General features: G+C 45.5%; 2 protein-coding genes and 1 pseudogene across 2 annotated transcripts in view; 2 read left to right on the top strand and 1 right to left on the bottom strand.

The window, feature by feature from the left end:
- DNMBP (dynamin binding protein) overlaps positions 1-11,687 on the top strand; it is a 73,557-nt gene extending 61,870 nt beyond the window's left edge. The window contains exons 12-17 of the mRNA XM_046654591.1: positions 2,060-2,188; positions 3,343-3,675; positions 4,054-4,233; positions 5,765-5,963; positions 8,004-8,551; positions 10,070-11,687. Of these exons, the coding sequence (XP_046510547.1) occupies positions 2,060-2,188; positions 3,343-3,675; positions 4,054-4,233; positions 5,765-5,963; positions 8,004-8,551; positions 10,070-10,255 (1,575 nt within the window). The 3' untranslated portion in view covers positions 10,256-11,687. The remainder of the gene's footprint in view (positions 1-2,059; positions 2,189-3,342; positions 3,676-4,053; positions 4,234-5,764; positions 5,964-8,003; positions 8,552-10,069) is intronic.
- A 2,281-nt stretch (positions 11,688-13,968) lies between these two features.
- On the top strand, positions 13,969-19,922 carry LOC124235244 (calponin-3-like; annotated as a pseudogene).
- A 143-nt stretch (positions 19,923-20,065) lies between these two features.
- ABCC2 (ATP binding cassette subfamily C member 2) overlaps positions 20,066-23,887 on the bottom strand; it is a 57,244-nt gene continuing 53,422 nt past the window's right edge. The window contains exons 31-32 of the mRNA XM_046654592.1: positions 21,234-21,428; positions 20,066-20,546 (exon numbers count right to left, since the gene is read on the bottom strand). Of these exons, the coding sequence (XP_046510548.1) occupies positions 20,417-20,546; positions 21,234-21,428 (325 nt within the window). The 3' untranslated portion in view covers positions 20,066-20,416. The remainder of the gene's footprint in view (positions 20,547-21,233; positions 21,429-23,887) is intronic.

The following is a 23,887-nucleotide window of genomic DNA, read 5'->3' as shown; positions in this document are numbered from 1 at the left end:
AATTGCCCCCTACATTTCTTTTAAATAGCAAACTCTCTCCTTTGTGTTTTAAAAATGCATTTCGGTAAAAATTAGGGTTTACAAAACTTTTCAGGAGCACACTGGCTTAAAGTGAGAGATTTAACAAAAACAATATTGAGACAACTCCCAAGTATGTTCCCTTGTTTTAGGTCTTTCCCCTACAATTCCTGTAATCTTGATACCTCCCTGTTGGCTGTTTTCTCCCCATGTTTTCAGATGTAGCAAGTATACACCCGAGCCCCCAGCTGTTACAAGGCTCATCTCCATAGCAGTGGGTGATAGCATTTTAAGGTGGGACATATGTAGCATTGACAGCCTTTTGACGGGCAAGTCAGTTTTGTTCTGATGCTAACAGTGGAAATTAAGAAAGAAAATGTTGAACGGTTTCATCACTGACATAAAAAATGAAAAACCCTGCCAAATAATAGAATTAGGTAGAGGGACTGGTAGAGAGAGGGTCAGCAAGAATACAGCTGAGGGACGCTGACTGCCTCAATTGGTATCCATGTTGGCGTGTGGACTGACATCTGGGACTTTACAACATTTCTTTAACAGGGTACAAGAGGACACCATGTTTCACATTAGTTCTCCCACTTGGGAGGAATCAGGGAGATTCCCCAATTTGTCCTTCCAACTGGCTTTATCTCTATGTACAGATATGGGACTTAAAGGCAACAGGTCTAAAAATGTCATAAAATCAAATCTCAAACCGATGTATGAGGCACTGATGTTTTGGGCTTAGGGACTTTGTTTACCCTTGAAATAATATTAATGGAGTTTTTAGCACCTTTAGATTTTGTTTGGGTTAATATCAAAATAATAGGCATTCCCTAAACTTAAACTAAAGACAACGAAAACCCAGCATTGTTCCAAGTAGCCAAAGAAAACCAGCCTGGGATTTAAAAACTGTCAGGGATCCGGCCCCGTGGCTGAGTGGTTAAAATTCCACATGCTCCACTTCAGCTTCATTGGTTCAAATCCCAGGCACAGACCTACTCCACTCACTGGCCATGCCACGGTGGTGACCCACACACAAAATAGAGGAGGATTGACACAGACGTTAGCTCAGGGCTGGTCTTCCTCAAGCGAAAAAAAAAGAGGAGGGTTGGCAACAAATATTATTAATGCTCAGGGCAAATCTTCCTCAGCAAAAAATTTTAAAAAACCATCGGGATCAGTCAGGAGGAGTTTCCTCTGCATTCCGTTATTTCTTTCAGCAAATGGTAAGTGAGTCAGTGAACAAAACAGACAAAAATCACTGCCTTCACGGAGCTTACATTTTATTGTGGGCATAGGAGACAATAAACCATAAATTATATTGTCTGTTAGAAGGTATGTTTTGCAGTGACAGAGGAAGAAGCAGGTCAGCCGTCAGGAGTGCCAGATTCGGGCTGCAGGAAGCAGGGCTGTACTACGCACAGGGCAGTGGGCAGCTGTCTTTGAGAAGGTGCCAGCATAAGCCAAGACCTGGAGAAGGAGAGGTCATTGTTCGTTGTCCTCATCCTGTAGGAATCATCTTGGCTCTAGTTTGATAATTTACTTTTTTTTTTTAAAGATTTTTTTTTTCCTTTTTCTCCCCAAAGCCCCCCAGTACATAGTTGTATATTCTTTGTTGTGGGTCCTTCTAGTTGTGGCATGTGGGACGCTGCCTCAGCGTGGTTTGATGAGCAGTGCCATGTCCGCGCCCAGGATTCAAATCAACGAAACACTGGGCCGCCTGCAGCGGAGCGCGCAAACTTAACCACTCGGCCACGGGGCCAGCCCCTGATCATTTACTTTTTGATGAATTAAGGGACATAGGAAAATACTAAAGAGAGGATAAAAGGCCTCACCAGTTTTCCAATAATTAAAAGTCTTAGACTTTTCTCTGCACCCCATGAATGATAGTGTATGAGAATATACTTGTTTCAAAGCTGAAATACACTAGAGAGAAGATTTTAATTATGGGACCTTTTGTTCCAGACTGCTTTCTCAGCTGAAGGGTGAAGGCTAGGAAGTTCTCTTGGAGCTTACCATGTTTGTTTCTAACTGGCTCTAGGAATCGGCATGTGTGAAAGTGGTGGCTGCAGTGAGCATGTGGGACGTGTGCATGGAGAAGGGACACAAAGACCTGGAACAGTTCGAGAAGGTGCATCGCTACATCAGCGACCAGCTCTTCACAAACTTCGTAAGTCACCTTTCTTGAACCTGCTTTTCATGGGTCGGCCCTCTTCCCGGCCTTCTCTCTCACATCCAGCTCATGGAAGGATTAGTTCCACAGAGACGTGCTCCCTGGCCGGAGTCCTGCTCGTCCTCCAACTAGATTCGTATCAGGGTCTTATGTTCAGAATGTGACTTTGAGTCAGTCAAAAGGACAGGTGCGACCTGTGTCTCTTCAAACAGATTTTTTACAGCTTCTGATCAGCCTTGTTTCAGGGGACAGTGTAAAACTAGGAAATTTAATCTGCCATCACTCCGATCGAATAACTCTGATCAAAAGAAAACAACTATAGGAGTAATAACTTAAAAAGGAAAATTTAGGAATAGTTAGGTTAGTAAATAGATCTGTGAGATGGTACGAACCACCTTATAAAGCAAGCACTAAAGGCCCAATTGATTGGGAAATTCTGGTTAGATATGTATGAGATTGCTTGATGCCGGGAGAACTGGGTGGGGTTTGACAGTCTCGGGAGATCCCTGGATGGCCTGAGGCTGAAGGAAACATGCACCCTTAGGGAATTGTAGTAGGATCTTATTAAAAATAATTTACCGAGTACCGATGTATGTTCTTTATGTGTCAATACCGCGCCCTCCATGTCTATCCCCCTAGAAAGAATTAAAGAGAAAAATCCTTTGAAAAGTGAAAACAGATATTAGCAAGTAGTTATGATTGAAAGAGGTATGATGGACGTGCAGAAGTTTCACTACCCTAGATTTATGTAACAACCAAATCTTAAGTGAAATTCAAGCTGTATATAGACACACACACATAAGCAGTGATACTGACAGTGTCACGTCTGGGTTATAATGAAAACACATTAATGTGTGTAATTGAGCATTTGTTTTCAACTATGGAGCTAAGGTGGGATTAGCGTATTTTGCAAACTCTTTGGTGTGTGCAGATTTGTTGAGTGAAAAGTTGCAAATGGAGAAGTTTTGTGGAATATGTGCATACACTGGTGATGGATAAGGACAACGCTGTTGGCTCTGCATGGGGTTAGCTTGTGCACTAGGAGCAAAGCAAGTGGTAGAGAACACAAAAAATCACTCTGAAGACTATTTTGAGAGTAACGAATATGGGAAACTGACCAACTGAGCAACGTGCCTTTCTCGTCCCTACAGAAGGAGAGGACAGAGCGGCTTGTCATCTCTCCCCTCACCCAGTTGCTGAGCATGTTTACAGGGCCCCACAAGCTGGTGCAGAAACGCTTCGACAAGCTGCTGGACTTCTATAACTGCACGGAGCGGGCAGAGAAGTTGAAGGACAAGAAGACTCTGGAGGAGCTGCAGTCGGCCCGGAACAACTACGAGGCCCTGAACGCCCAGCTGCTGGACGAGCTGCCCAAGTTCCACCAGTTCGCCCAGGGCCTCTTCACCAACTGCATCCACGGCTACGCGGAGGCCCACTGCGACTTCGTGCGCCAGGCTCTGGAGCAGTTAAAGCCGCTGCTTTCAGTGAGTCCCGTAGGCCCTGTGGAGAAGTCGTCTCTGAAGTTCTGGTATTTTTCTGGGAACGCACAGTAGGGTCATTCGAGAAATTGTTCAAACCAGAGAGATGAAATGTCATTAGGTCAAGCCTGTCAGGAATTGGAATTCCTGATCCCTTGGGTGGTGCTGTGACCCCTGGGGCTTTTAAACTTAGGTCCTCCCCCTGCTGAGCGGTCCCCAGAAGAGCCGCCCCTCAGGGAGCTTTGTCCCTGGCGTCAGGCTGAGGGGTTGGGCACTCACGGAGTGAACTGCAGCTTCTGGTGGTTGTAACGAGACTCTGTCGGTCCCGGCATCTCATGCGAGCTCTCTTCTTTCCTCTCTCTCTGCTCTTCCCACGGGCTCCAGTTACTTAAAGCCGCCGGCAGGGAGGGCAACCTCATCGCCATCTTCCATGAAGAGCACAGCAGAGTCCTGCAGCAGCTCCAGGTTTTCACCTTCTTCCCAGAGTCCCTTCCGGCCACCAAGAGGCCGTTTGAGAGGAAAACTGTGGACCGCCAGTCTGCCCGAAAGCTGCTCCTGGGCATGGTGAGTAGAGGACAAGAGCAGGTCGTATGACCTCGGGGTTAAGACTGATCTCTAACCTGGGTTGAGATCCTGATTCTGGCACTTCTCACTGTGTGTCCTTGAGAAAGTCACTTCCCCTCTGTGCCTTGTTTTCCTCATCTTTAAAACACGTAATAGGTATATCCACATCATGGAGTTATTGTGAGGTTTAAATGAGTTAATCAGTGTAAAGCACTTAGAAATTGCCTGGCACATAGTAAGCAGTATTCAAGTCAGCTATCAACATCATTGATATTATTATTAATATTGACAGACCCAGCTCTGTCTCTACAGATTAGCAATTTAATAGGAGTTTAAGTATTTTATAATAGAGAATAAAGGTTATTGAGTTCTCATCTGTCATGGGCTCACTCATTCATTCACCGAGCATTGGTATGCCTACTGGTACTGGATAGTGACTGCCTCTAGTTTTCCCACATTTGATATGTACTTCAAAATGCCCTCTGAGGGGCCATCCTGGTGGTGCAGCGGTTAAGTTCGCACGTTCCGCTTCTCGGCGGCCCAGGGTTCGCTGGTTCGGATCCTGGGTGCAGACATGGCACCGCTTGGCAAAAGCCATGCTGTGGTAGGCGTCCCACGTATAAAGTAGAGGAAGATGGGCATGGATGTTAGCTCAGGGCCAGTCTTCCTCAGCAAAAAGAGGAGGATTGGCAGTAGTTAGCTCAGGGCTAATCTTCCTCAAAAAAAATTTAAAAATGCCCTCTGAAAAGCATTCTTGGATCTTAGTCTATACAGTGAAAGGAGTTAGTAAAGGATTAATATTAATACTTTGATCAATTAAGGGAGCAGATTTGAGAGTATACTAAAGTCCTCCCTATTTTTGATCATGCATTAGGAAAGATAATTGTCCGCTACACTGCCGAACAGTTCATGGCTGACTGCTTTTTTACCTGGAGTTATATTTTTTTTTAACTCAATTCCTCCATATTTTGAAAAGTAGAGTAAGATACACCAGATTATATGGGGTCGTAATCTAAAAGGCTGCTGACTCGTCTTTGCTTACAATATTTTGCCTCTTATAATCCTATGTTTGTTAATATATATTACTTTGAAAGAGAATCAAATTCATTATTACATGTACTTTTTCTTATTTTTATGAATATTGTTTGTTTTTATAAACTGGGAAGTCAAGGTAAGGAAAATCGCAGTTGTTGAGGTTCATATAGCGAGATAGCAGAAGACCTGGTAATGATACTTACATATTTTGATTCTTTAGGTGGCACTTGAATTACATTTTTTTGTCACAGGATAACTAGGTGTTTGTTAAATTTTGTTAATAGCTACAAAGCCACCAAAACATGACCTAAGAGATGAGGATTTTCACCCAGCCACGTGGACTGACTCAGGCACAGAAACACCTGTTGGGAGGAGCCAGCGGCTGGCTGGCGTTGCCCCCATTTCTGGGGCTCTGGCTGTGTCGGGACTGAGTATGGCTGCTGGGATAACGGCCAGGGAGGTTCTTGCTGACTGTCTCTCTCCTGTTGCCTTTCAGCCAAGTTACATGCTGCAGTCGGAGGAGCTCCGTGCCTCCCTCCTGGCGAGGTATCCCCCTGAGAAACTCTACCAGGCGGAACGGAACTTCAACGCTGCTCAGGAGTTGGACGTCTCACTTCTGGAGGGCGACCTGGTGGGCGTGATCAAAAAGAAGGACCCCATGGGCAGTCAGAGCCGCTGGCTCATCGACAATGGAGGTCAGACTGTTAGCCGTCAGATTACTGTAACTCTAAAGGAGGGAAAAGTGCCTGCATCCTATCTAGGCCAGAAAAAAATACGAGAGTCTTTGATTAAAGGGAAAAATAACCTTAAAAGTTCCATCCATCTCTAGAGACTGTCATTACTGAGATAAAACCTGTGTTTGGTTTTGTTTTTGTTTTTACAAATTCCAGAGGAGATTCCATTGCTTCTCTTGCAAGATTTCGCCGTGTTTTTCAGCTGTGCAGGCAGGGGGACCGCCTCGTGGGTCCCGTGCCCTGTCAGCCTATCCTGAGAGAACCACAAGCCAGCTGCCCTCTTCTAGCTGCTGTAGATGGGTTTTGTGAGTGTGGGAATGTAAAATCTGTAAGAAAGGGTTTTTGTTTGCTATTTAGGGAACGACTTCAAAAATGCTCCAATCTTTTTTTTTCCTGGCAGTGGAGGGAGGGGCACAGAATTGAAAGGGAAGCACAGAGAATAATACTGATCCATAATCCGTTTTCCACAATTCCAACATTCGAAAAGCTCTGGAAAACAAAGGTTTTGTTTCGAAACTCCTTTGGCAAACCTGCCCTGAGCTGAATTGATTTGGTGGCAAAATGAGCAAAGTAATGGGAGACTGTTTCTGCGCATCCCTCATCCTCTGGTGTGAATGGCCAGAGGTTTTGCTACAGACGCATTAGTGAGTTTGACTCTGGGCTGTTGACCCACACCCTGCTGCGATGTTATGAAGTATATAGTGCGTGTACTTGCTTACCTTTCCAAAGTACAAAAAAATCTGAATTCCAAAACGCATCTGGCCCTCCGTGTTTTAGATAGGATGACAGGCCTGTACAATAAACATCTATGTTCACACCGCCCAAAACTGAAAATTTTAACATTTCTCTGTTTCTTTAAAAGTATTTTCTGGGTGTTTCTCTCCTCCCCCTACTTCTGTTTACCCAAAATAATAAAGATTGGAAGTGGGAAAGGAAGGAGAAGGATGGAGCCTCCCAGGGTGATGGGCAGGTGAGAGGCGCTGACGGGTTCCTCGAGGACCTCCTGCAGAGTCCAGGCTGTTCAAGAGCTCTTCCGCCCTGGGGTCTTTCTCTCCCCATCCTGACAAGTAACGTGGTAGCAAGAAGCCCACAGTATTAGGATCAGCTGTTAGACCCTCACCCCTCGCCATCTGCCCAGGGGACCCCTCCCCATCAGCAGCAGATATAACAAACGCAGGCCAGCATTTTTTTAGGTACAGGAAACACATTGAAGATCAAGACAGAGATGGCGCTTGCCTGCATGGAGGTCATTAACATTCTCTGGGTCCCTCCCTTGACAGATATTTCTTAATATTATAAAAAATATTGCTGTGCATTAGGGCTCTCAATCCCTAATGTAAGGTTATGTAAAGTTTTGGCCGGGGGCCCTCTCTGTCATCATCTTAGGCAGTTTATTAAAGTGAACGCACGATGCCCTGTGTTACGGTGTATGTTCTAACTGATACAAGCAGCTTCCCACTTTAGACGATCCTCATAGTATTTCCATCGCATTCCTAAACTCCAGGCGGAGATTCGAGTGTTACGGGAGGGGAAGGGGACAGGGAGGTGTGTCTGAGCCGCTGTGGCGCGATGAGGACGGTTTAAAGCCCCCTTTACCCACCTGGCGTGTTTGCACACATCCTGAGTGAAGTCTTCCCTTGTCCTTGGGTTCCATGATCTAGATTTCCCGTTGCGTTTTCTTCATGTGCTCCTTCTCCAGCATTTGGTCGTTTTTATTCCCGTCCTCTGGATTCACCACGAGGCCTCCTTATCGCTCATCTCCTCTGAGGTTGTAACAAGAATGAGCCAGCACGTAGCCACAGTGTTTCCTCTCTGCCCACCCACATCGTGTCCTGGGAGTGAATGTTTAATCTGCTCTGTCACTAGCATTTCACTTTGCGTCTCTCACTATCGACTTTCTTTTAAACCATCGTTTCTTCTCTGTAGATTCCCTCCTCCCTCCCTCCCTCCCTCCTCCTCCTCCTACTGAAGGCTCTTCCTGTCTGTGCTTCCTTCCCGCAGTTACCAAAGGCTTCGTGTACAGCTCCTTCCTGAAGCCCTACAACGCCCGCCGCAGCCACTCCGACGTCTCTGTGGGCAGCCACTCCTCCACCGAGTCAGAGCACAGCGGCTCCTCCCCCAGGTTCCCACGGCAGAACAGCAACAGCACCTTGACCTTCAACCCCAGCAGCATGGCTGTGTCCTTTACCTCAGGGCCTTGCCAGAAACAGCCTCAAGACACATCTTCACTGAAGGAATTTGACCAAGGAGCTCTCAGTGCCTCCTTACACCTGGGTAGTTCAGAGAGCAGTCCTTGCAGATGCCCTTCAGACCCAGACTTCCCCGCCCAGCTGAGGCCCTGGGACTCTGCGGATGGGGCCCGAGACGTAAGCCAGCCCGCCCCCACCCTGAGGAGCTGCCGAAACTCCAGGCCCCCAGAAATGGTCGGTTACTCCACGCCAGGGCGAAACGGGCAGGGTAAGGACCCCGTAAAAGGATGTGCAAGGACAGCTCAGTCTCTGGAAAACAAAAACGAAGAGCTGGAAAGCAGTGAGGCGGAAGGGAACCAGGTGAGTGCTGCCTGGTCACCCTGAGGAACAGGTGGCCAGTGTGTTGTGGGTCGGATGATGCTCCTCTTGGAGGGGACGAGTCAGAGGCTTGCCTGGGGCTTGGGGGCCCTGGAGAGGAGCTCACAGACAAATTTTGTAAAGCACACCTGGAAACTCAGTGTCATAAGAGCGAGCAGCTCAGCACCTGAGCGCCCTCCATGGCCGACTCTTCACTGGCTCTTTCTGGGCCCCTTCTGCTGCGTCCTGGCGCATTGACAAGGTGTTATAATGAAAACTTTTTCCTGTCTTCCACTTCACTAATTCCTCAGTTGTATGAAGTCTGCTGTTTAACCCATTATTTAGTTTTTTATTCAAAACCCATATTTTTATTTCTAGAATTTAGAAATAAAATTCTGGCTCTGTTTTGGTATCTCCTATTCTTTTTGTAATGGCTTGTTCTTGTCTTGGGAACCTGAAATAGCCTTTGTATCCTGAACATTTGAAACCTCCATGTGTTAAAGCCACTTTCGGATGCACAGCTGAGAAACGCCTCGCTCACCGCTTGGGGCCTTTGCTCGCCTGCAGCCGTGAGCGTCCGTGTGCTTTGTAACCTTTGTCTGTAAGCTCATCTTCACCAGGGGTGGCCTTTGTTGAGAGACTCAGTCATGTCCTGGGTTGTGGAGGTGTTTGCCTCTGCCAAGCTCCAGATTCTGAAAGACCGGTTTTCACACAAGTTTCTCAGCCCAGACCTTCCGATACCACATTCCTCAGGGCTGCTGATGAGCGTGCTGTGTGCCTGTTTCTCTCTGGTGAATCTGTTACTACCCACTGCCCAGCACAGACATCCCCAGTCCAGACATTCTGGACCCCCCAGTGGACAGTTTTTCTCGACGTGTTGAGGGAGGAAATGGCCCTTTCTTAGAGTCTGACTGTGCAGAAAGCTCAGTTCTGGCCTCATTAACTCCTGCCCCTGACCAGGTCCTAAAACCCCGGCCTTCGGGTGTGTGTTCATCCTCGTGCCCCCTGGCCCTCATGGCTTCCTCTGATCATGGAGCACCATCCTTGCTTTGCGTTATATCTTAGTTATTGGCACCTAGAGATTATCCTTTCTTGCTTTGAGGTTAGTTGTATATTTTTTTAAGTTTTTGAAATTCAGAATTTCTGTGTTTGGGGTATGGAAGGATATCCTTGTATCTCATCTACCGTCCATATTGACTGAAGCTTCCTTCTTCCACTCCTTAAGGCAACTCTGAAAGAGTAAAAAGATGTAAATTTTGGTTTTCTTTGAATCTGCCCTATCCATTATGGTAGCACCAGCCATATCTGGCTATTTAAGTTAGTTAAAATTAAATAAAATGAAAATTAAGTTCCTCTGTCTCACTAGCCACTTTTCAAGTGCTCAATAGCCACGTGTGGCTGGGGGCTGCCCCATTGGATGATGCAGATAGAGACCATCCCCATCCTCTCAAGAAGTTCTGTTGGACAGTTCTCCTGCTCCAGCAGTTTCCCATTTCCTAATTCATTGTCTCTCTCACACAGGTCTATTTTGCTGTCTATTCCTTCAAGGCACGGAACCCAAATGAGCTGAGTGTGTCAGCCAATCAGAGACTCAAGATCCTGGAGTTTAAAGATGTTATGGGAAATACAGAGTGGTGGTTAGCTGAAGTTAATGGGAAGAAGGGCTATGTTCCATCCAATTATATCCGCAAAGCTGAGTACACCTGAACCTGTCCTGCCTCCCCCTCAACCTTGCTGCCTTCACTTCCTTCTGCTGAAGGGTTCTGGTGGTCCACCGAGAGGGCACCTGCCCCAGAGACATAGGTCCTGTCAGTGTTGCTTAACCATGCCACAGCGGGGCACGAGATGTCTTGTTCTCCTCCGTTGGGTTGTCAACCTTGATGCTCACTAGAATTTTTAGAATTTGAAATGGATCCTTTGGCTTGCAAATGATTCAGTGACCATGAGAAGAGGGGCCAAGTCTGGGGTCAGCCTTTGGAAATGTGAAATTTCCAATCAGAAGAACAGTATCTTATATAAGCTCGAAGCTGTGCTATAGTGTTAGAAGATGTTGGCGTTGGTTGTCCAGCACCGAGTTTGGGATGGCCCCATGCTCCACAGTCAGCTGACCAGAAACTGACTTGGTTGAAGAGAATCCTCTGGGAGCCCTTTAGGCTGTGCCTCTGCGTGTGGCAAGGAGTTTGTTGAGACTGTACCAAATCTGGTGTTTCACATTGAAGCTTCAGTGTCCAGCAAACATACACACACACCCATCCCTAATTTCTAAAAGCCCCTAAAGCACTGCCATCTGTAATCTTTTTCTTATTTCACTGCATTTCCAGATTGGTTACACAAAATTCAACTGCTTTCTCTCTCCTTTTAGAAAGCATTTATGGTCTTTATTTTCCTTCAACCTTCATCTGACTCTTCCCTGTTAGGTGCAGCCATCTCCACCACCCTGACAGTCTGGGCCTCCTCCTGTCTCCTGGCCCTCTCTCCTGCAGCTCAGTGACTGACCGATTTTCCTAGAACAGGATCAGAGCTCCAGCCATTCCATTAAAAGGATTCGTTCAGCAAAGAGCTGAAACCAGTGCAGCCTGATGGAGGACCGGATGCCTCTCCCCTTTTCCAAGCACACTGCCATCCACAGATGCAGAAATTTGAGTGAGGGTGAGCAGTCCCAGAAGTCGCTGATCCCAGACTTGGAAATAAGCATTTTCTGTTTCACACCAAGCTCCATGCTTCTGAAACAGAGCGTAGTCGAAGCCAAACAGATTCTAAAGTGCCTGACCGTACCTCCCTCTGGCCTCAGGGGGATACCTGCTCAACCTCACACTAAGAATCTCCCCCTGCAGGTTCTACCTGAGCAGGGCTTTCATTCTTAAGGTCTGCCCCAGATAGGAAGCCTACCTTGGAGCAGGAAACTATGAATTTTGTCTGAAGAAAGGGAATTAAGAACAACCTTACAGCTCCTGCTCCTCCAGCTGCACCTTCAGCCTTAAAATCCTGATGAATCAGGAGACACCTGTGGACTCCTGAGCCCCTGTGTGTCTGCGCATCGGTCAGAAGGCAGCAATGCAAGTCTCTTGTGAATACTGTTTATAATTAGAGATGTTTATATTTAAGTAGTTATTTTATAAATAAAAGCATTTCTAAGGGCCATGAGTATGTTTTCTTAACTTACCTCCACGTTTAGCCTGAACCTCCTTCTCCTGTTTCTGGGGGTACCTTCTTGACAATTCAATGATGCCCAGATTCCGGAAGATGGGAGAAGCTAACTGAATAAATTCAGGTCAGAATTCATTTTGTCAAATATAATTTCAGCAGAATTACTGTATTTTCAAAAGATGTGCCTGCTGCAGGCCTCTTCATTTTGAGCCATTTCGTATTACAAAATTGTAGCAGAACAGCAGAGCTGGAATGTCTGAGCTGGAATCCCTAAGAGGTAAGTATTTTCCTGCTGTTCCAGATGTGGAAACTGATGCACTAGCGATTAACTAACAAGGTCACACGGTAGCAGTTGGCCAAGCTCGGGGGTGGGAGGGGGAGAAGCAGCAGGAGCACTGGCCGAGGTGGCACTGAGGACACTGTGGGTAACAGTGAAACAAGCACCTGATCTGAAGAAATAGAAACTGTGAGTGAATAGATAGACTGTTCACTCTGGGAAAGAAACAGGTCAGCTAGGCACCAACTCTTTCATTTTATGGACAAGAAAATGGGGTCCAGTGACTTGCCCAAGTCATACATCAAGTTTTTGATGGATCCTGAATTTAAACTCAAGCCTCGGGCTCTCTAGCCAAGTCTTTCCACCTTGTTCTGGATCCAGACCCTTAAGAGCTTTGTGACCTTGGCAACTTAACTAACCTGGGTTTAGCTTCAGCTTCCTCATCTACAGTAGAGATGGCAGCACTCTCCACCTCATGGCTTGCTGTAAGGATTGAATGAGTTAATACGTGGAGAGTGCTAGGACATTGCCTGACAGAGTAAACAAATTGGAGGGCCTTGAGGTCCAAGTCAAGGAATTTGGATGTGATGAGTTAGGTAGAAAGGAGCTCCTGTAGGTCCTGAACTGGACTGCCTGTTTGAGGAAGGTTAAATGGTAACAGGATGGTTTGGAGGAAGGACAGATCAAAGGCAAGAAAATTACTGGAAAAGAGTTAACTGATTTGGGCATAAGATTACTTGAGAATGGAAAAAAGCAACAGCATCCTATAAATAATATGAAATTGAAGAAATGCTGGAGTCACTGGCGAAAGGGATTTCATGGGGATGGGAGCGAGTTTAGGAAAAGAAGGCAAGTTTTGTTTTAAACACTAGACGTCTGCTGGGTCTTGCTGCTTCAAATGTGGTCTCCAGACCAGCAGCATCGCCCTCCTTGTAACCTGGGAGCTTGCTGGACATGCAGGCCCTACCCCAGGCCGACTGACTCAAGGTCCCAGCTGATTTGTGTGCACATGAAAGTTTGAGGAGCATCTGTACAGGCAGGTTTTTATGATGGAACTTTCTACTATCAGGAGTTAGAAAAACCAAGGAAGGAAAAGGGTGTCAGATGTTTCAGACACAACAGGAGGAAATGTTATTGAAGAATTTTCCAAATCCGGCTTTCCTGGTTGCTTCCTCTCATGAGTTTTCTCCCTTTCCTGTCTGGAAGTAGCTCTTTGGTTGTGCCTTCCTCCAAGAGTCCTAGGAGAACAGGAGGGCTGGGAATCTGTCGTCATCTATGAAGTATAGATTTCTGGCTAATTCAGGATTATTGTGAGAAATAAGATGATGCCTGCAAATTTTTGTGCACTGTGAGCTCTAGAAGTACGTGGTTTTAATAAAGGTTGAATTTGGCGTCACCCTGTTTTAATTGTGAGGTTGAGACTGTTTGTGTGGGTTTTGTTTCAGGGTCAGCAATAAACAGGCCCTAGAAGAACGCAGTTGTGCTCTGAATTGTGTTTCACTTGCAGAACCGTAGGCTTGAGGACCAAGAAACCTCGAGATTTATATACGTCATTGTAAATCCTCTGTCTGGTCACCAAACACCACTTCAGGATTTTAAACTCTGCCACGTATTAGTGCATCATATTGCAGAAGTTTTCTCTATTTCACCTTTGCTGGGTGTGGCAGACGGTGCCTCAGAGCAGGGATGGTCTCCAGTCTGAGCTCCTGCTTTATTCCACCCAGCCCACTGGAAGTTTCTTGCAATTGTTAGTGAAGATCGACATTAGTGTTTTGCATGTATGAAGAAGGGAATTTTCCACAAGAAATTGCAGACTTTGCAAGCTATGTAGGGTTATCCATTCCCTACCACCCCTCAGAGGTGACCCTCAAGGAGAAAGGAGCAGACAGCGCTTTCCCAGAGGTAAGTTGTGGTGGAGCGGTGGTGAGAGGGAGGGAGCACTCTGGGTAGGGCAGCAGCAATGTGTTTGTTCATTTAGGAAACGTTTACGGGGAGCATGCAGGCACAGGGGACCCGCAGCAGACCAGAGGGTCTGCAGACTCAGCAGGACCATGTCACAGGCACTGCCTGTGCACCGCCATGCCTAGGCATCTTCTGGGACACCAAGGGGAGTCAAGCTCTAAGCCTTTCCCGTGGCAGCCACTCCTCAGGTCCAGAATCGGGGAAGCTGAGAGTGAGAGACTCCCCATCTGTCACGGCCTCCCCTTCTGGTTGGAGTCACCATGACTCGCTTTAACCAGGGACCTTCCTACAGCCTCTCAGCTGAGATCAAGAATAGATTTCCTCCAAATATGATCAAGCTGAATAACATCTTTGCAATTTGATAGAAGAGGTGACAGGCATGAGCACTGAAAGCCACTTTTAGCTGGGCTTAAAAGATGCCATGATCCTCCATGGGTTCAACTAGAGTGAGATTCATTGAAGATCAATGAATTGTCGTTAAACTGACTTCAGTTGGAGAATATTGGCCATTTGATCAGAGCTAGTTGGGCTTACAGTATTGTATTAGTCTCCTTTTGCTCCTGTAACAAATTACCACAAATCTATGACCTAAAACAACACAAGTTTATTGTCTTACAGTTCTGGCGGTCAGAAGTTCAAAGCATTTCACTGGGCTAAAGTCAAGTTGTCAGTAGCACTGGTTCCTTTGGATACTCGGGGAGAATCTGTTTCCTTGCCTTTTCCAGCTTCTAGAAGCTGCCTGATTCCTTGGCTTGTGGCCCCTTCCTCTGTCTTCTGAATCAGCAGCATGGTGTCTTCACATGTCTTTGTTTCCATCACTCCATGGTCTTCATGCTAACTCTGACCCTCGTGACAAGGATTCTTGTGATTACATTGGGCCCACCTGGATAATCGCTCCATCTCAATATCCTTAATCCCTTTTGCTATGTAAAGTAAATCCTCACAGGTTTTGAGGACCAAACGTGGACATCTTTGGGGACCATTATTCTATCTACCACAGGTGTGAACACACATGATGTTTTCGAGGCAAATTGTCTTTTTGAGAATGGAAACGATCCAGACCACTACGCTGGTGATTCCAGAGCAGGGGTCAGCAAAACTTTTCTGTAAACGGCCAGATAGTACATATTTTAGGCTTTGCAAGCCATACAGTCTGTCCCAACTCCTCAACTCCGTCATTGTAACACAAAAGCAGGCAAAAATAATACAGAAATAAGTGAGCATGACTGTGTTGCAACAAAACTTTTATTTACAAAAACAGACAGCAGGCCGGATTTGGCCCTTCAGCCATACACTGCTCTAGGTCTGGCTAAAACAGGAGGATTCTGGTCAACCATTAACACTGAAGTCAAGTATGCAGAAAAACTAGACCTTTTGATGAAGGAAAATGAAAAGCTAGCCAAAAGGTAATTGGCTTCCAGATTGGAACTAATAACTGTATGAGCCAGGCAAGTATTTATGGGACTAGGAGCTATCTTCATGATGCCAGAATGCAGATCCTCACAAACCAGATCACACTTTCCCAGCAGATTGGTGCCCACTAACTGGAGAGCCAGCAGCGAGGGTGTTAGCACCAGGTGTGGGGAGAGACATCCATGTCCAGAGGTAAACCAGTGGACAACTCGACAGTCTCTGGATGGATACCAACAAAGTCATTTCTTAGAGAGGAACGGGTGGCTATGGGCTTAAGCAGCACGTAAATGTCCCAGATTGCTCCTCTGGTAGAGCCTGTCATTCACAGTGGAAGCCAAGGAACAGGACAAGTGGATCTGAAATCAGTGACAGTAGTTATCTGGCAGAATAGCCAGATAGCTGTCATGGTGAGAATGAAGGGGACTATCCAACAGATTACCAACATGGGACCAAGGCCTTGATTGTTAGAGTTGAAGAAAGGAGCTCTGTATTAGCCCATTTTTGAAATTCAGTAAGAACCAAACTAGTCTTAAGTAATTTTTCTTTCCTTCCTGAAACTCTATGCCCATTTTACCTAATAGAACTACTGCTTTTTTTCCTACTTCTCTAAGGAGTTGCTTTTTACACTGTAATAGTTAAATTCTACAGTGTAATTACTTGCACTCTCCAATTACTTGAAGTAAAAAGGAATACTATGAAAATGGAGTGCTTCTTACAGCCTTCTTTTACACATTTTTACAATCTTTTATTTAGTATCTTCAAACTATGTGAAGCTTTTTTAAAAACAGTTTAGTGTCAAGGCCGGCTTGGTGCTGTGGTGGTTAGGTTTGCGCCCTCCACTTGGGTGGCCCGGGGTTTGCTGCTTCAGATCCTGGATGTGGACCGGAACGCTGCTCATGGAGCCATGATATGGCAGCATCCCACACAGAGGAGCTAGAAGGGCTCACAACTAGGATATACACCTATGTACTGGGGCTTTGGGGAGGAAAAAAAAAAGGAAGATTGGCAACAGATGTTAGCTCAGGACCAATCTTCCTCACCAAAACAAAACAAAACAGTTTAGAGTCTATGTGGAAGACTAAATCCATACTTATAATTGAATATAGTCTTTGCTAACTGAATCTCTTTCAGCACTTTAGAAATTAAATGTCAATGTTTGTACAATATTGTTTGCTAATTTTTAAATAAAATCATGGTCTGTGTGCGTCTGTGATTGAATGTATTCTCAGCCTATTACCTAAAAGGGACAAATTTCTTCAGAGGGTGTTTCTAAAGGGACTTATACAAAACTAGCCTGCAAAAAAATTGACATTTGATAGGTACATTTATTCTTCCAATCTGTGCCAGTGTATCAATGTGGAGTTTCTTTGTTTTCTTCAACCCTATCACTGCATTCTTGGCATACAATTTTCCCATTTTATTTTTTTATAAATATTCTTTGAACATTAAAAAAAATGTGAGTACCTGCTATATTCTAGCCACTGGAGATATAAAAATGAGTAAGCAGTTGTTCCTGTTTTCAACAGGCTCACAGCTGAGAGAGGGAGACCTACACAGAAAGTTAGCCAACAAAGTGATAAATCCAGTAATACTAAGTTAGATGTGCTGGGGAGTATTTTTATTTGTAAACAATAGTCCCCAACTCTGGTAAAGTTAAGCAGAGAGGAAGTTCTCAAATGATAGTAGGTAGTTCCCTGACACTCTGAGAGGGTAAGAAAGCCAGACTGGCGTCCTTGAAGTCAGGAGTGATGCTCTACCACACCACAATATCCGTGGGCCCTGCTGCTAGAACCAGCACCACTGCTCCCTCTGGACAATAGCTGTGAGCGTCACCACTGTTGTCACCCCTGCCAGAACAGATTTCCCTGCTGCTTTGTGTCACCAGCGACTGAATAAAAATCTGGTGCTAGTGTAAGTATCCAACGAATGGAACCTAGTCACATGGCTGCATCCTGGTCTCCCACCGAGAATCTTAAGGTGGGGAAGTCCCCAACATAGAACTAAGGTTCAGACACTGAGTTTCCCCAAAGACTGAAAATGCACTACATCACGGAAGCTACCTCGGAGGTCTGAGAGGAGAGGGAGTCAGGAGAAGACGAGCTTGTAGTGGAGTCCTAATAGTCGGAGGTAGCTAGGGTATTCCAAGCAGAGGGGAAGAGGCAAGCACAAGGCCAGAACCAGAAGGTGCTGTGTGTGTGTGTGAATCTCAAAGCATGTTCATGTTGCTGGAGCTTAACGTGAGATATGGGAGTTAGAAGAAATGAGGTCGGACCAGATCTTGGGGAGCTTTGTTATTCATACTAAGCAATCGTGACTTTCCTCTGGAGTGCCAGTGAATGAAGGGCTCAAGCAGAAGAGTAACCCGGTCAGTTTTGCACGCTTGATCACACCGGCAGCTGCGGGTGGATACATTTGAGAAAATCCTGGAAGCAGGGATTCCTGTGCCACTAGTACAGGTTAGATGTGATGAGAACCTGAATGATGGGAAAAGTCTTTTATTTTGAGTGGAGGGAGTAGAAGATTCTGTCAAAGGAGGGTGAGTTGAGTGTGAGCAGGCTGAAGGATATCCAGGAGGTAATAGCCATAGGCAGCTGAATATATGAATCTCAAAACTGAAGGAGAGGAAGGGGCTAGAAATGAGAATCATATGGATAGAAGTTGAAACCACAAGAATGCAGGAAATCAATTATGGAGAAAACAGAGAAACTATGGGGTGAATGTGAAGGACCAAAACAGGAACATCTTAATGCTTCAAGGACAGACAAGGGGAAATTCAGGAAGGACAGTGGGAAAAAGCAACCATGTTATCAGTGGTCTCTAAGTGAGGGTTGGGTCACCCAGAGCCCGGGCCAACAAAACATCTGCAGTGGGAGGAGCCATCACCAACGTTTTGGATGCAGGCTGGTTCTGGTTCCACCACCTTCACTGGACGTCTTAGTCATCACTACTGAGAAAAGAATGAAGCTTCCCTTCTCTTCATGTGCATCCACAGCAGTAGGTAAATCAAAAACCCCTCTCATTATAGAAAAAAGAAATCATTGGGCCAAATCAGGAAATTGGTTTCTGGTCCTGGCTCTGCCAGAAACACTCATGTTTTGACTTTGGATATCATATATCCTTTCTCAGACTGGTGCTTATCTGAAAAATGAGAGACTTTAACTGGATTATCCCCAAGGGCTTTACCAGTTGGGTTAGTCAGGAGACAGAAACCATAGGTTATTTTAACAGAGAATAATATAAAGAATTGTGAAGTAGGCATTGAAGGAAGGGCCAAAGGAAAACAAGTATCGGGGAGCTAGCAAGTGCAAGAAGCAACCATTGCCGTGAGGGCCGTGAGAACAAAGGACAGAGGTTGGTATTGCTAAAATTTAGGAGGGGGTGCCTTAGAGCTGAAACCCAGACTTCTCAAGGGGGCGCTGCTCAGCTGGTGCTGGTTCTCTGAGGGGCACAATGACACTGGTTCTGGGAGGCCTGGAGAAAGTGCAAAATGAACTCAGTGCTGCTACTTGGATAAACTGCTGCCACAGAGAAACGTCGCTAGAGTGATGCTGATGGGAACAGAGCAAACAGGAGGAAACAAGTCTCTTCCTCAGCCAGGCTTGCAGCTGTTTATCCCCTTCCTTTGGGAAGTTTAAGTCTCTGAGCATCTCACTCAACCAATAGCTAAAATGATGAATAAAGAAAAATCTTTTATAATTGCATTACTGAAATGCAAGAGGAATATGCTGAACCCAAAATAATGTGACACAAAAAACCATGCAGGTAAAGAAGTGTCAAAGCTTAGGATGACTTCTGAAACATGGAGACCTTGACCTTTGTTGACAATACAGGATGCTGAAGCAAGAGATGAAGCCAAGGCCTGCCTAGATGGAGACCCTAACGGGAGACCCTTTGATAAACCTGGGCCTGACTGGGCTATCCCTGCAGTACCCAGGTAATTGAGGAATAAACCCCCCTATGCAGAAGGAGTGAACAGGGCAACATGTCTATCTCCAACCTGATGCTAGGGCAAGGGGACGAATCTCCCTTGAGAATTTGTAAACCACGAGTTGGCTCTTGTGCAGGACTGTGGGCTGAAGTCACACTAACTGTAGGGTTTGAAACCCCTTAGTAGAGAATTTAATTCAAATTGGTAATGCCTGCAGGTGACAGGCAGAAGCTTTCACAATTCCACTTAGGAGAGCTCAGGTTCAACTTGTCCATAGATAAAATGCTAAGGAGAGTGAGCAGCTTACAGTAAAAATTCCAAAGGCATACAAGGAAACAAAGCACCATGAACAAGTAGCAGCAGAATCCTCATAGCGAAACCAAAACTGTAACCAGGGAACCATACATTAAAATCTCAATAAGATACCAACTCATACTTAGCAGATTGACCAAAATGTTTTAAATTGGCATTACCAGATTGGCATTACCTAGTATATGCATGTAAACCTGTACGTATCTCCTATTCCGACATTTATATCCTAAAGCAACTCGTACGTATATCTCAGGAGTTATAAACCAGAATGTTCACAGCAGTATTGTTCATAATAGGGAAAAAAACCCTCTAGAAATAATCCTACTGCTGACCAACATGAAAATGGATACACTGGTGTATTCACACACTGCCAGACTCCAGAGCAGTGAGAATGAACTGACATCACTATGTGCATCAACATGGATGAGTGTCAACAAATAGTAATGAACAAAAATCATGGAAGAATCCATGCAGTGAGTCAGGCCATTTACGTAACTTTAAAAATGTACACATGGTTTAAGGAGACATACAAAGTGGTAAAACTAAAATGAGAAGCAAGGAGATATGATCAGGAAATTCAGGGTAGTGGTTCTCTCTTGGGGGGTGGGTAGCAAGGGGGTCTGATCAAACTGGGATCCTGAGGGGGTCCGATGTAGCTGGTTATACTCCTTCCCTAACCCGGGTAGTGGGTACATGGGTGTTCGCTGATGATCCTTCTTTAAAATGTATATTTTACACACACTTCTGTGTGTATGATATACTCCACAAAAAAGTAAAATTAAATGACGAATGATCCTTCTAGTCCTTCTCTAACCCATGGGACCTGCTGTCAGAATGAGGTGCTGTTCGTATGTTCAATGCCAGCTTCTTTGGCCATAAGATAAAAGGGGCCGGAGTTTTTCAGCAGTTCTTCAGGGCTGCCATACTCTACAATCCTCCCGTTATCTAGGACCATTATCCTGAAACACGGAAGAAAGAAAGGTCTTAGACAGTAGCATCTCAAATCTTGGCATTTATAAGAAAAACCAGGTCTACTTAGTATACATAGTATATTCACTCATCCAAGGCTACAAAGCAGGGAGAATGAATTAACCGCGGCTGTCTGCATCAACACGGGTGGATTTCAGACGTAATGTTGAACAAGAGAATCAAGTAGGAGGAGAATATATGCAGTCTGAGTTTATTTACATAAGTGCTTTCTTTTTTTCAAAGACACATTATTTAAGGGAGCCTATCCTTTCTAAATGGTTTCTAAGATTACTGATGTTACCCTCATTTTGACTGTAATATAGCAGGGTTGGAAGGAACAGAAAGCTGCTGTTTACGGGGGCAGCAGCTGAGACCCAGCTTAGTTGGGAAGGTCTGTGGTCAACACCTGCTGCTCATGGCTTGGGCCTCCACCTCCCCATACTCGGTTAATAGTTACAGTTTCCAATTTACCCTCAAGACAGTTCCCTTAAGCCTGTTGGCTTTCATTAGCTTAATGTATAATTTTGGGCAAATTACTTGAAATCTCTAGGCCTTCATTTCTTCATCAGTAAAATGATGGTGGTTAAACCTTCTGCTGTAAGATATCTCATGGCTGATGCTATTACTGTTGACCAAGGGTTAGGCCTTGTCCATCAAGCTCTGCACCCTCCACTTACTTGTCACTGTCCATGATGGTGTGCAGCCTGTGGGCAATGGTGATGGCCGTGCAGTGGGAGAACTCATTTTGGATGGTCGTCTGGATGAGTTGATCTGTCTCTAGATCCACAGCAGCAGTGGCCTCATCCATGATCAGAATCTTGGATTTCCGAAGCAGAGCCCTGGCCAGGCACAGTAGCTGCCTCTGCCCTGTGCTGCAGCCAATGGAAGAAAGCAAGCATTAGCCCCTAAGGACCAAGGAATAATCCGGGCTGTGGGTGGGGGGAGTCAGTTTTCATGTTCCAGATCAGACTCTCAAACCCCACTCCTAAATTCCACCAGAATGCTTCAGCTTCATCCAATACCTGTTCATTGTTGCCATGGGCAGTGTTTTCCAAACTTTCCCAATTAATTAGACAACCTACCACAGGTACTTAATTTAAACATTTGTATTTCTGGGCCCCACCCTACTCACTCAATAGGGAGGAGCCTAGGAACATGTATTTTTAATAGGCACTCCAGGCAATTTTCACGTTTAACAAGTTTGGAAAACACTAGCCCAGAAATAGTGCTTTGCATTTGGCTACAGTGATATCCCAGCACATGAACAACAATTCCAAAATAAAATGGATGCCACCAATTTCATGTCAGCAGTATTTGACTTGACACCGTTAATATAGGGTGACACCGCACCAGAATGCCCCAGTGGCATTTCTCAGTGGCCTTAGCAAATCTATCCATTATTTTAATGTGTAATTCTAGACTCAAGGCTAATTATTTGTTCAAGGACTTCTGCTTTGATTAGAAAGAGTTATCTAATGAACAGGATGTCTTGGTGTGAGATGCAATGTACATGGAATTCGAATAAGCTTGTTAAATGCAAATCGCTTTAATTTGCTAAAAGCCAGTAATGAAGGCTGGACCTCTTACTTGTATAAAGAAGCTTTGGGAAATGATGTGGAGGAAATATTCAGGAATTCACTAATTACTCTTTCCTGCTGTGGCCATTAAGGAACATATTAAACAGGGGGTAGCCAGACTAAAGTTCTGTAATTCTCTGTAAGAAAATTTCTGCAGGAGATGAGAAGTCACCCAAGATGAACTTCTGGTTTTTCTCTGTAATATAAGAGGGGAGACACAGCAAAACTATTTACTTAACTTGTACCAAACTCCTGCCTGGTTCAGCTGGGCCTCACAGTAACAGGCTGCGGCTGAGGCACCAGTTGGGCTCTCAGCTGCTGACTCTCTCTCCAAGCTGACTGATCTCCAGTCTCTGACCGCTCATCAGATTAAGCTTCAACACCCCAAACCAGGTCTGAAATCAAGGCATCAGGAATGCCATTTAAGTGTCTCCACTTGTGGACAGAGAAGGAGGGTGTGACTTTTGTTCTTACAAACCAGAAGTGTTAAGGCCCCCGTCACATCCTGCCAGAGGATCCCACGTGGCCCCACATGTCTGCAGCATTTTACTGCACAGCATTTACTTGCACAAGGTCTCTCTTCTCCATTATGCAATAAGTGCTAGGAGGTCTGGGTTGTGTCCATGTCATCTCTCTTTGTATCTCCAGTGCCTGGCGTATAGTAAGTGCTCAATACATGTTTGATGACTGAATGTTTGGTCTTTTCCACAGGCCTAAAGACCTACTTAACTTTTGCTACTGCCTAGATCTGTTGCTGAGGGAAAACAAACATGATGGTGTTCTATATTGAGGCTTACAAGTGTTCCTCAGGGCTACCCACTGAAGAATCACCTGGGCCCCTGATTCAAATGGTCTGGAGTGCAGCCTGGGCATTGGGATTTTTTTTTTAAGTTTCCTAAGTGATTCTAGGTGTGGCCTAGTTAAGAATCAGTACTCTAGGTAGTGTTTCGCAAGCTGTAATATGCACACAAATCACCTGGGAATCTTGCTAAACTGCAGATTCTGATTAGTAGGTCTAGAGCCTGTGATTCTGCATTTCTAACAAGCTCCCAGGTGAAGCCAGAGCTGCTGGCCCATTAGTTGAGCTACTGAGCCTCCTTTCTTTTCTGAGCGTCATCTGCTAACGGTCCATGCTCTACCCCCCACTCTGAAGGCACCTGGGACTCAAGCAAGAACTACCCCTGAGCAGCAGGCTTTGGCTGACGGCTGACTTCACCATCTGGAGGGAGAAACCTGGTTGTCATAGGCAAAATGCCAGGTCAACTTATTAACCGAGAGGCAGACACATAGGGAAGGCCGGAAGTGTGAAGTGTCGACATACATAGACGAGCTTTGGAAAGGTAAAAGGAACTGTGAAGCCAAGAGAGTCTTTGTGCTGATTTAAGGTGTTTCAGGAGCCCCAGGCCTCTGAGGACACGCCGTCCCCACTGTCCACATGCCCCTTAGACCAGTGCTGCTCAAACTAGGATGCCCATCACAACCCCCTGGGGATCCTCTGGAACTTCCGTATCCAGTCTGCACCTCATACCAATTGAATCAGACTCTCTGGGCTTGGACTAGGCATCAGGATTGTTTTCATCCTGGTAGCAGTCCACAGCTGAGTTGAGAATCTCCACGCTGGCAGGATGTGTAAGCTCACATCTCGTGAGGGTGCCTTTACTAACAAAGGTTTTCAAGAGTTTTGATGCACATTCACATCTACTTTATCATGTCATCTTCACAACGGGCTCATTTTACACATTAGGAATTAGACC

The sequence above is a fragment of the Equus quagga genome, chromosome 2 (genome assembly GCF_021613505.1).
Source record: "Equus quagga isolate Etosha38 chromosome 2, UCLA_HA_Equagga_1.0, whole genome shotgun sequence".
NCBI classification, from domain to species: Eukaryota; Metazoa; Chordata; class Mammalia; order Perissodactyla; family Equidae; genus Equus; species Equus quagga.
The sequence above is the reverse complement of the archived record's forward strand: the minus strand, read 5'-3'. Positions and strand labels throughout refer to the sequence as shown.